This window comes from Molothrus aeneus, chromosome 2 (genome assembly GCF_037042795.1).
Source record: "Molothrus aeneus isolate 106 chromosome 2, BPBGC_Maene_1.0, whole genome shotgun sequence".
NCBI lineage: Eukaryota > Metazoa > Chordata > Aves > Passeriformes > Icteridae > Molothrus > Molothrus aeneus.
The window spans coordinates 28,774,458-28,787,523 of record NC_089647.1 but is presented as its reverse complement, the minus strand read 5'-3'; the positions used below and the strand labels follow the sequence as shown (position 1 = coordinate 28,787,523).

Genomic DNA, 13,066 nt, shown 5'->3' with positions numbered 1-13,066 from the left:
CAGCTTTGGTACCTGTTACATTATCTGAGGAAAAATGAGTGGATTATCATGACTTTTTAATTATCATTGAAAATACTTTTATTTAGCAAATGGAAATCCTATATTTTTTCAGCTCTAGCTTGTATATGTGTGTTAGCAATTAATTCACCATTCAGTAATAATCCTTAAAACAGTATGCTGGAAGGTACATTTCTGTGGAGTATAAAGTTCTTTTTGCACTGCGATTTCTTCAGAGCTAGCTGTGCTTGTTTTCCAATTTTAGAATCATTGTTAAGGATTACTCATTTTTAGATTCTTGAAGCACATATTAAAAAGATTAAAGTATAGGAAAAATTGGTTTGCTTGGTCATAATTATATGGTTCTTTTAGAAGAAGCAAGCATATCTTTAAAATTATGATAGAATTATGCCATGGTTACATAATAATTTCTAAGTGGTACCTTTTAATAAATCATTGAGGGTACAGAAAAGAACTTCATAGTTTGAAATTCTTTAATTCAGTGCATGCTTTTTGCTTGCTGTATTACTTATTTTGTGTCACATTTTCAAAGCATGGCATCACTGGACATTAGGATGACAAAAGCCAGGTAGGTCATCCTATCCAGCTAGGACAAGCCTGTAGGAATATATTCAATACCTGAAGGAACCCTGATGGAAATTAAAGCAGGATTTTCTGTTCAAAAATTCTGCATGAGATTCACTTTCAATATGGAATATGAACCATTATGTTTATATGTATAATCTCCCACATTTGTGTTAAATTGTACAAAAGCTAGGTGTGTTACTTTACCTGGCTACTTTTTTTATAAAGACTACTCAAAAGACACATCTAGGGAAGACTTTTTCAGACTGCATTGTAAACTAAAATAAATTATCATCCTACTGCTATTCTATTTTCCCATCAGCACTTTGTTGAAGCAGACTATGGGGTAGCTTATCCCCTAGCATAGTGTTCAGATGCAGATTTGTAATCAAGTTTAATTATTAAGGTTATTTTCATGACTGGACTTGATACATCTCAGTGAAAAATGAATTCTTATGTTCTTGTGTTGGGAATGGAGCTGAAGGCCTCTGGGGTCTTCGAGTCTTAGTGCTACTGGAGTATGAATGACCACCAGGGACAAAGTATTTCAGGTCATGTAGTCCATATATTTAGCTGTGGTTCTCAGAAGCACTGTGATAATACTGCCAAGCTGGTGATTGTATGTTAGCTTGTTTTATTTCCCAGAGCACACAGACTAATAAGCTGGGAATGGTTTTCATCAGGACTGAGAATGTGCTTTGTATAAATGTGTGCTACTAGTAGCCTATAGTTTCTGTGGGGTTTAGAATTTTAATAGAAAAGGAAAATAAGAAACCTTTCTATAATTGTGGTGGGCTATAAGCCCAGCTCATGAAAGAAACATGTATTTTTTGTCCCCAGAATTTACAGAGTGAATTTTTTTTTCACATGAAGGGAGACAGCAGCTCAAACCTTTGTTGTTTGGGTTTTTTTCCCCATCAAGAGCAGCTTTCTATTTCTTCTTCTTTCTCTAAGACTTCTGTATATTTGTAGAAAACACTTCCAAGTGTAGACTTCAATATCTCATTCAAAGGACTGTTGGGCAGTGAATTCAGTTTTGATGTCTTCATGAAGACATGGATCGATCCTGCACATCAAATGACTGGCAGAGGGCCTTCCCCTCCTTCCCCTCCTTCCCCTCCTTCCCCTCCTTCCCCTCCTTCCCCTCCTTCCCCTCCTTCCCCTCCTTCCCCTCCTTCCCCTCCTCACAACCCGCACCATAACAAACTAATGTCAGGACCATCCATGATCTTTCTCTCCTTCTGCAGCATTGACAGCAAAACTTTCTATCTCCCTCTTCCTTCAACTTTACACAAAATAGAAGAGACCAGTAAGAGACCCTGCAAACCAGCTGGTGCTACAAGTGCTTCCCTAAGCAACTCCTGATTTACATACAAAAGAATGATGACCTACTTGATAGAGGATATAAATATTCTCTCCAGCATCCACTTAGCTTAGCTTGCAGTAAACAGAACCTGGATAAGCAGAACAAATTGTTGTTCCTTCTGCTTAAAAAGCGAAATGACAGAAACATAGCTGAATGTTTACAGCCTGATTAACTGGTCTAATTCTCTGTCTGTGTCTTTCCTCAATGCTTCTCCCTGTAATGTTAAACAGATGTAGAAATTCAGTAATTGGATGGAAGTTCTTGGCTCTATGGTGGTAGCAGAGAGAAGAATCTGGTAGCATAAGCAAAAAAATTATGACTTTGCTTCTGGTATCTAGATGAAGATGTGCTGCTTCCTCTGTGACACTGATACAGAATGAAGCTACTGAGCAGAGCTGTGTGAAGCTTTATAAATTTTGATTTGTGGCCATGAACATAAACTGGTTTATTTTGTCAGTTTAATGTAAAGGTTCATATTCAGTACACTTCCAGAACTCAGTGCAAATCACTGCACTTTGGATGATCTGGAATGATGCATGACAAACACCTGAAATGGTGAGTTATTTTAAGAAACAGAATATTGCTTCATGAGTAATGAAGGATAGGATAAAATCTATTATTTTCCCCATATCAGCCTTTAACTGGAGAGGCAACATGATTAATAGAACAGTTGGAGGCTAATTTTTGCTCTTACTTGAAGGAGGAGAGAATAAACTCTGTTCCAGAACGCTTATTCAAGATTGTTTTTGTGGGCAATTCGAGTGTTGGAAAGACTTCATTCTTGAGAAGATTTTGTGAAGATCGTTTTTTCCCAGGCACAGCTGCTACTGTAGGTAAGTTTAACAATACAACTATTGTTATTTTTGTTCTGACAGTACTTAAGAGTTTCTACTGAGATCAGGCCTTGTATAATAAAACAGAAACATACAGATGTTGTAAAAGTAGGACATGCAAAGTAAGTTCTCCTAAACTGGAAAGCTCATAATTGATGGAGAAGTTTCAGAGTAGATTCTGTACTGAAATCCTGGCCAGTGGTGAGATAAATCAGAAAAAATCTACTGATTTCTGTGAAGCTAGAATTTCCTTGTAGATCTCACAGTTCTGAAGCCCATATCCTGTCCTCTGGACTGCAGTGTACTAACAATCCCACCTTCATATCTCATTGCTATCCCTCTAAGTAATCTGATTTTGTTTTATAGAGAAAGTAGAATATCTGAATCACCTATCATTTAGCATTATACTAATCACCAAAAAAATATGTCAGACCAGTGTTTTGAATGCCAAAATTTTCAAAGCCTACCTTCTTACTTTGCCTAAAATTGTAGACCAAGCTTTCCAAAGTCAGACTCAAAATCAAGGTACAAGAACTCAAGTATAGGTTCTTGCAATGCAGCTGGATTAAATGACCAGATTCCTTATGCTTAGCCTGTATTGAGACCTTACTTATTCTGCAGCATATATGAAATAAGACTTACCTACTTCAAGGTGAGCTTAGTAATGTCCTAGTTTTTCACTGACTGTATCTTCATTAACTGAAATGGGGGCTTGGACGCTTATCTGAAATTGTCCATGTATCCTATTGATCTAAAAGCTGTGTCCTGTCCATGTTGTCCTGTAATTGGCTCATACACTTCTCTAGACTCTGAGGTCTTACACAGTGTGTGCAATTTTCCAGAGGAAAAACACAAGAATGAGTCTGAACTCTTTCCTCTTTTGGCTGGTCATCCAGAGTTCTTGCAAAGAAAATGGAAAAAAAGACATTTGTCATAGCTTTGATTTAGTGTTCACATCAATGAGTTTCACAGGTGTGGGCTATGACTGGCAAGGTACAAACAGTGGAAAAGTCAAGTGAACAATATGGAGAGAGGTGTTCTCAATGAATTTTTACAGAATAGTTCAAATTTCTTCCCTTGAGATACAAGCAATAGATATATTGTCCATACAGGTTTTTTAATTGCCTATTGAAGGAATCTAAGCAGGCACAGACGCTTCTCCATTGATGCCACTGGTAAAAATCTCATTTTTGTGGAAAATAGCCCCAAAGATACTGTTGCTGACCTACTGAGATCCCTTCTAACCTGAATTATTCAATGATTCTGGGGTTTTATGATACAGTTCAATTTGATACCAAAAATTATGTAGGTTGTCATTAGGAGGAGGTAGTGACTGATTAACATTTTAAACTCTAATTATTGTTATAAATATCCAGAAAATACGTACATCTTCAGAGGTTAGAGGAATTGGGAGAGGCTTAATTTAAAAGTTTAAATAAATGAATTTTTATGTCCACTAACCTAAGGGAATTGAGCTCATCTTCTACATTATAAATAGGAGAAGTTGTTCCTCACATGTTCAGTCCACCTATCTTCATTTATCTTAGGTTCCACTGTTCCCTGTGCCACGCCTTGTGTTTTTCCCCTAACTGTGGAAGGCTCCCATGTGGTTAGCTCAGACTAAACTAACACATTTCACACAACTGATGTCATACAGTCAATTCCAGGCAAAATGGCTTAGACTGCTCTGGACTGTCAGATGGACCATTGACTCGTGTTCTGTGATTTGTAAAGTGACTTATCTTGCATATTTTACAAAACTGAACTACTCTACTACCATTCGGTATTGCTGAAGGACTTGAAGCAAATAAAAGCTCTTGTCCTCTGATAGCTGGAGACTCTGGACATAATTTTAAATGCAGTGCCTATCTTTTTACATTCCTGGAATTGTTGCTATTTGCTGGATCCAGTTTTCACTGATCAAACAGCTTGTAAAGAGACAGCTCACCTTGCCTTTCTGTTGCAGGTGTGGATTACAACGTGAGAACTGTCACAGTAGATCACAGCCAGGTAGCGCTGCAGCTCTGGGACACAGCTGGCCAGGAACGGTGAGGAAGGGTCTCTTATGGTTCAACCCTGGGAGTCAGCCCAGCTGTGTAGCTGCTCCCTCACTCCCCCATCTGCTGGGATGGAGGAGGGAATTGGAGGGATGGAAGTGGCAAAACTCCTTGTTTGAAACGAAGACAGTATGATGAAATTTAACTCCATGCTAGTCAAAACCTGTATGCATTTTAAGGTCTTCCTTGAATCATCTGTTTGAAGATCATTAAGTGTGGACCTAATCCTGCTTCTTGGGAGAGGAACAAATATAGGAACATTTCTAATAGAGCCAGTGGATTCACAATTTTGCTCATTCCCTTGCAGCACTAATTAAGCTCTGAAAAGTTTAGTGCCGCACTGTTTCTTTAGGAGCAAGACTGATTTTAAAATGCACCTAGAATTATTTCTATATCAAAAAATACCTTAATGGATAAAAAAGTTGAGTGGTTTTTTTTTTTTTTTACTATAGCAATACCATTGTAGTAGAACTCCAGGATTTTGTAAGACTTCAGTGGTCATTTCCTTCCCCATCTCCTTACCTATTGTGTAACTTTCTAATAGTATTACTAAAAGCAAGGATGATAATGACAATCTGCATTTTCTATATGAAGCTTTGGAAAAAGGTCTCCAAAAACCTAGCTAGCTTTAGAAGAGCACTTAGTGAGGGGGAAATTTCTCCTCCAAGCTTAAAATGAAAGAGGTGAGATATGCAGCTAATTATCCTTCCTAACCCAGAATCAGTTAAAGAAGGCAGGGGGAGCTTTTCCAAACACTTTCTTTTAAAAAATACTTTTATTTTAAATTTTTTTTCCAAATAATTTATTTGCCTTTGTATGGAGGAATTACTCTAAATTTGTCAGATTGTTGCTTCTGTTGAAGAGAGCTGTAACCAGATTCTTACTTGTAGGTACCGCAGCATCACCAAGCAGTTTTTCAGAAAAGCTGACGGTGTCATTGTGATGTATGACATAACAGCAAAAGACACATTCACAGCTGTCAAGCAGTGGCTGATAAGCATTGAGGTAACTTGATATAACTTGAAATCCAAACCCTGGTTTCAATCTCTATTTTTCTTCTGAACAAGGGCTGTTAGCAGGGTGAAACAGAAAGGACCATGTTTCTTGTGTTGTCACAATTACATTTTTGCTTGTGAGTTTGGTCTGCACTGTTGCCAGTGAAGTTGGTTTTCATTTCTATCTCTATGAAAAAAAAAAAATCATAGTTCCAGGGTTTTAAGGACTTTGAACGAATGGTGGGAAAGTCCCAGCATGGAGTCCTCTGATTTCTCATGAAGGGAGCTTAGCTAATGACCCCCACTGGATCACTGCTAGCACTGAGAGGTGTTTTGGATCAGTGATGGTGGTCTGGTGATCACTGATGATCACTAGCATTTGATAACCAAGTGTGTAGCTCATGGAAAATAGACTATGTTGTGAACATAAGCCATAAACTTAGAACTATGTAATCTACATTAGTGCTGTGAAACTGCCTTGTGAAAGACAGTTCAGTTTTCTGCGGATCATCCTTTCAACCACTTGAAAAGGAAATCATAGTCCATATCACTGACTGACATTAATTAACTAAAAATTAAAACATATTAAGAGCCTAAGCAACGGAATTTGCTTGTGGCCAGAACAAAGAGTAAAAATAAAATTGAGACAGCTGCCACAAAAGGCTGACTTGTAGCAAGAACAAAGTGTGACTGCCTGTTTGCACGCTGAAAAAGTAAGGAACAAATCAATATGCAAAGATCATTTAGTCTGATTTTATTGGGCATGTGCTCTAGTATAACACACTATTATTATAATATTTTTATATATATTATGATTATTATTATTATGATTATTATTATTATATACTATTATGTTTCCAGAATAGCCAAGAGCTGGCTTTGGGAGTTCAGATTAGGACTCAGTCATTTAAATGCCTCCAAACAGTCATAGTTTTTCCAGATATGAGTAGCCTTACTGAAGTACTATTTGCATGCATTTCGGAAGAACAGGCCATTGCTAATTATATGATCTTAATAAATAAGTGGCATGTTTTAATTCAGTATGGTAAAAGCTAGAGGAGCATTGCTGATTTTGATTCAGAAAAATGGAATATTGTGGTCAAAACTTTTTTCCAAGCTCTAATAGTTCACTCTTCTTTACTAAGTAATTTTTGTTTGCTGCAAACTATTGCTAAGTTGGACATACTGCCAAGTCCCTTTACTGCTGTAGCATTCAGCCCACCTAATGAAAGCACTCACTGTGATAATTATAACCCTTTTCAGAATGGATTTTGATTTCTGTCTATTCTATGTATTTTTGGGGGCCTATTCTGTGTATTTCTTCACTATTTCGTGTAATTCCTTTGGCATAATAGCACCCAGGTGTTGCCATTATTTTTCCTGGCCATGTAATTAGAAAAGCACTGGCTGTAAACACATAATATCTGAGCCTGTGTAGCATGGTGGTTTCCTCTCTCCCATTTTAATATAAAGTTTAATGAGCTTCTTTGCTGTTATTAGAAAAAATCCCAAGTCAGTGTAACCTTAGCATTATGTCTTTTTCATGTCTTTTATCCAACTTCAATTCCTGACATATTTGTAAGCAAAGTGGCACATACCTGGTTTGTGTGAAGTCTTAAATGTCTTGTTAGAGTGTGACATTCGTTAGCTTTTATCCTCTTAATCTGTGATCTTTTCAATTCAGCACTTCAGCTGAAATTTGCTGTTTATCCTGCAGGAGGCAACTGGGGAGAATGTGCCTGTTCTTTTGTTGGGTAACAAAACCGATAATGAAAAGGAGCGAGAGGTCCCGATGGGAATGGGAGACCATCTTGCAAAGGTACTGTGCTTTGGGAACTCCTTACAAGGCTTGAAGGTGAAGGTTTTAAAATGGAGTCTCAATGTTTCTAAATTCATAGAAATACAGATTAATCTTAGCCAGATAGGTATCTTTTAGGATTAGGAACCCATCACACTCTTCAATTCAGCTTTCAGTGATGTAAGTGCTGATAATTTTATAGTACTTACAACACTGCCTAGATAGAGAACACCCTAAAACCAAAGCAATCAAATAAAAAACCCTAAACCAAACCAAAAAGTGGGTGGAGAAGAAAAATATTTAAGACTTCAATCTCATTGTGTCTTGTTTCTCTTTGTTCTCTCTTTTTCTCTGTTTTTTCCCTTGCTGCTTCTTTTTTCCTCCCTTTTCCCTGTGAAAGGATTCTTAACATAGAGATAATTTGGGGACCTTTTCTCCCTCCTACCTCCTGTAAAACCAAAGAAGACCATCTGTTACTCCTGTGGTAGGAGTAGAAAACATGTTTACTTTTAGTAACTTTCCATCAAGGAGATAAAATAAGTAGAGTTAACAGTCTGCATCTACCAGAGCACTGGTGATCCATGGGCATAATTTAAGCAATCAAGGGACTGCAAATACCAGATACTTGTTTGTATTCTTGTGTACCATGCCCATCAATTTTTCCTTTGAATCTCTTTATACAGTGCTTATAGTTTGAACATGAATGCCTGCAGAATATTCATTTATTTAGAAGTAAGTAATCGAAATATTGCTGAAATATTCACCAAATTGGTAGGAATATACCTAAATTAAACAGTTCGCTGGATTTCACATATTTACCTCTTTTGCTTTTGATGATCGATTTACTGCCAGTAATAAAAAGGGTATTTTCAAAATTTGAAGGGCAACCGAATTGTTCTTCCAGGAAAGGTTGCTGCTAGGCACTTCTCTGTAAGGGAAAGAATTAGGGCCAGATCTCTTTTTATCTTACTTTGATTATTCATATAGCCTTTTGAAATTATACCTCCCTATTCAGGTTTGTGTCCATTATTTGGTTTTTGTCTGAGAGGATTATCAGCCTTGAACTTATCCCCCAAAGGATCTCCCTTTAGGAAATCAATTTTATTTTCTCATGTGGAAATGCAGATAACTTTGAGACTCTGGAAGCTAGGAGGGAGTCCAGGGTGAATCCTTCTGTGAAAAAAACAAGTGACACATAAATGCTAAATGGACAGAGAGTAGGTGTCTTGCATGTCATCTTGCTCTAAAAAAACTGCACTAGTAAAACAAAGATGAATCACTCTAGTATATAGAGCTCACAGCCCACCAGGCTATTAATTCTAACATGTCATGTAAGAAAATAAAATGTTTTGCATAAGTAAAACAAAAAGTTGTCAAATAAGATGGTTATAATCAAATGAATGGATCTGAATGACTCACTTGAATGTTTGAATGTGCTGCCTGAGATAGATAAGAGAAGGAGTGATTAATGGCAATGGATTAGTTGAAAAGTAGCATAGATATAATTAAATTATAATAATTTGCCTGCTGAGCTAATAATAACCATGAATTTTAATGAAATATTAATTCTTGCTAAATGGCCATGTAATTCCTGTGAAACCACATACCACTGTCTCTGTTAGTGTATGCAGCTGAGTTACTTGTTTTGTGAATAATCCCATGAATTACTCACAAATGATCCCAAATACACAGGGCTAGGTGCTGAGCCGATACTAATTTTTATAGCCATATTTGGTGAAAACAAGCTCTTGCTGTGCATAGTCAGTTTAGCCTGTTGATCCTGAAGTCCAACAGTTTTAAGGACTGTTTCAATGTCTCACAGGATGGGATTGGTTTTGCCCGTTTTTTTCTATAGTCAGAAAGGAACATGTACTTTCAGGGGCCATTTCAGCCCAGCTGTATTAACCCTTCCTTTGCTTCAGTCCCACATCTTAGAAGCACTGTACTGTACTACAGCTTTGGTCAGAAACCCAAGGGCTGCCATTATAATGCCCTTGTCACATAACTTCTCTGCAAGGTGGGCAGCGCAGTTAATTTTTAAAAGGAATAATGGCAGCCTGAAGGGAGTTATCATTTGAGAAGACTTGTAGTTCCAGTGTCTTTGTTATACCCCATGAAAAGGAAGAATGGAATGAGCACAGGGATTCTGGAAGTCCATTTGATTTGTTTTAGCAGAGGATCCAGAAGGAACACTCCATATAACAGATTTCTCTGTAACTTAGCTTGATCCAGTGATCAAGAATTCATATGAGCACAACAAGAGAGAGTATTCAGATCATATTGTGAGTGTCCAGGAACAGCCAATGTTCTGTGTGAGTACAGAAGTGTAAGCACTGCCAATTATTTAAATAAAAAGCCTTATGATGCAGGTGCTGCTCAGGCATGCTTATATCCCCATCATTTTATTTTGGCCCTGCATTTACTTCCTGAGCGATCTTAAATGGTCAATAAATCCTTATCTATCACTGTTCCCCAACTACTAATAAGATAGTAATGCCTTGTCTGCCTTGGCTTTGCAGAGTATGTGTGCTTCATGGAATGAGGACTATTTCTGTGTATTCATACAGTGTCTACTTTGTCAACCTGTCAGTGCCATTCTTACACAAATACTGCTAATGAGGCAGCTATTCTCAGAGTGATGGTGCTTTACAGGACAGAAAATTCCCCAGCTCCCTCTGGTAATACTTCATTTTCCTCCCTATTCTTTAGATGTCTGCTGATTTGTAGGTAAGTTTTTAAAATGAAGTAATTGTCAGTGGTCTCCAAGGTTCAGTAGCTGATTCCTGGATGGACATGGATGGCATTTCCTAGCTTAATAATTACATGTGTCCTTCCTGCTCCTAGTTTGTGCTCCTTGTTTATTCTATCAGTTAAATTCCTCCCTGAATCAGGGAAATGGCATGTTGTATTTCTAGGCTATCTCCTCTTTAGACAAGAACCTTTTTGCTAGACTGAGAGAATTAAGCACTCATTATCAATTGAGTTTAAATTGTTATCCTTCTGTCCAAGCAATTTGCTGAAAAATCCATTCAGATTCATGCCAGCATAAATGAAATTATCACTGACAGTTCTCCTCTGGTGACTCTGTTGCCTGTGGGGAAGATGTTGGTGTAGTATCATGCTAGACTGACGTGAAATATCTATAAACTGACCACAGTAGGTTTTCTATTTGAGTTGTGATCAGCTGAGCAGAAAGAGAGAGTGTAATCTTTATTTCAAGCTTCTGTTTGCATAGCTGGTAAGAAATTTGACCTGGCCAAATTTTATCTTAAAACTTTTCAAAGAAAAGCAAGAGAATCATAGGGTTGCATTTTTGCAAATGTTATATATGTTTAAAAATTGATAAAATGTCTACTCAACACTAACATTGCCTGATTTTTTCCTTCTCTGCTTTTCTGTGCTTATCTGGTCATCAATAAATTATTGCATGTTGTTCAATCTGGTTTTTCACTGGAACAAACAATATAACCATTGACAACATATACAAAACTGACATTGGATAAGTCTGAAGAACTTTTTTTAGAGCTGCCAAAATAAACTACTGTATTTATGGAATTCTTTTCCCCATTTTTGTCTCTAAAATTCCACAAAGATGACAGAAATTTCCAGAAGTTGTGCAATTCTGGAAGCACAGTATTTATGGAAAAAAAAAAAAAAACCAAACCAAAACAGAAATACCTCATCATCTTAATGGAAAGTTTTGAAAACTGAATTATAAGCGTCTTCTGAAAAGTGGCTAAATAATTATAAGTGCAGTAACCAGAGTTAATAACAAACAAATGCAACTCTGCAGACATGATTGTAATTTTCTAAGGTACTGACTACTTGCTTGAATTTTAAGCTACTGCTATAAATAACAATAAGACATGGAGACAAGTGGAAAGTGAATAGAAATTTGATATCTGGATGGGTAAAAGGACAGGTAGTAATACCACAGAGGCAAAGTAGGTGACCTTCATTGTAGTAGGTTGTGAAAGTAGACAGATATCTATTTTGGAGGATAATCTGTCATTCCCTTTCAAACTTCTCTGCCATCAGAACTGCCAGGCCAGGCTCTTGTGCAGATGATCTCCTGCCTTTGCATTTATAAGACTTCTGCTGAAGGGCTGAGAATCTCTCCCAAGACTTGATCATTTATCCACTGTTCCTAATTACAAAGCTCCCAGGGGAGTACCAAACTGAAAGATGGAGGCTGACTGCAAAGAAAGTGCAGAAAAATTTCACAAGTACAAAAAGATGAAAGCAGATTTACTGGAATCCTTTTCACCTGTTTTGTCCAGCACTCAGTGATGTGGGAATTGCTTGATCAAGGGAAGTTCACAAGGCTTAGTGCCTTACAAGACCTGTTTTCATTTGAGCTCTTATATCAAAAGCTGTTCTACAGAATAAATATATGCTAAGAAGCATATAGTTGTTATTTGTGAGGCACACTTGGACTTCTTTTGTTACTCTTTACTGTTAGCTCTAGAATTAAAGTCCTAAGATAATCTATTTCTCCTTCTTTATTTTCATATTTCAGTATATCTGTGCTGCTCTTTTTACAGCTGGAGTGAGACATTGTGCAAAAGTAATTGAAATGGTCCTTCTCTTTGATTGTAGGATTACAATTTAATTTTCTATGAATGCAGTGCATATTCTGGGTACAATGTGGAAAAGTCCGTGCTTCACTTAGCTAGGTAAGAAGAAAACACCAACAATGAGTTTTTTATGTGTCTGACTGCCCTGTAACTGATGACATTGTGAATTCTCTTTGTTTAACTAGTTATATGTTATATTATATTTATATTAGTTTTTTATTTATTAGTTACAGGAACTCAGGGTGGTGAAATATTCATTGCTTTTAAACTGTTATGTAGCCTGACCCTGTTGCTCTGACTGAGAGTTGCTCAGGTTCATAAAGATTTATGCTGGTGAAACTCTGTATAGATCCAGAAATATCTGGATTGTTGCTAGGAAAGCTGATGGCCTTGGCTGTTGTGATAATTCCTGCAAGAATTTCCTGAAGGTTTGCAGAAATATGCTTGAAAATGGATGCTGCTGACTCCTTGCAGCAGGACCTTGGATATGCTCCCTTCTTCCCTCTGCTCATTACAGCTCAAATTCTGCTGTCTGCCTGGGGGCTGGGAGACAGGAAGAAGTGGATTTTTGAAGTTATATAAAGGCTAGAGGTAAAGATACAGGAAAATATGGTCCCTCTGAACTACTTACAGAGGTGAAGACACTGGTAATGAGTTGGCAAATCTCTAATATTGTTGCTGAAATCAGTGAAATTTTGTGAAAGTGTCAGTAATTGATAAATGTCTAGGCAGCCAGATTTGTTTTAGTTTTGCTCCAGCCTTAAAAGTAAGAAATGAAAGTCACTGTTTTGAGTCTGTGTAATATCCAAAAAATGTTAACAATCATCACTAACCAATTTTTTCTAACTAAATGAACAA

At 37.1% G+C, this 13,066-nt stretch overlaps 1 protein-coding gene across 1 annotated transcript in view; it reads left to right on the top strand.

Annotated features, from left to right (window-relative positions):
• CRACR2A (calcium release activated channel regulator 2A) overlaps positions 1–13,066 on the top strand; it is a 42,578-nt gene that overhangs the window by 28,878 nt on the left and 634 nt on the right. Inside the window, exons 12-16 of the mRNA XM_066569999.1 lie at positions 2,649–2,781; positions 4,748–4,829; positions 5,729–5,843; positions 7,551–7,652; positions 12,231–12,307. Of these exons, the coding sequence (XP_066426096.1) occupies positions 2,649–2,781; positions 4,748–4,829; positions 5,729–5,843; positions 7,551–7,652; positions 12,231–12,307 (509 nt within the window). The remainder of the gene's footprint in view (positions 1–2,648; positions 2,782–4,747; positions 4,830–5,728; positions 5,844–7,550; positions 7,653–12,230; positions 12,308–13,066) is intronic.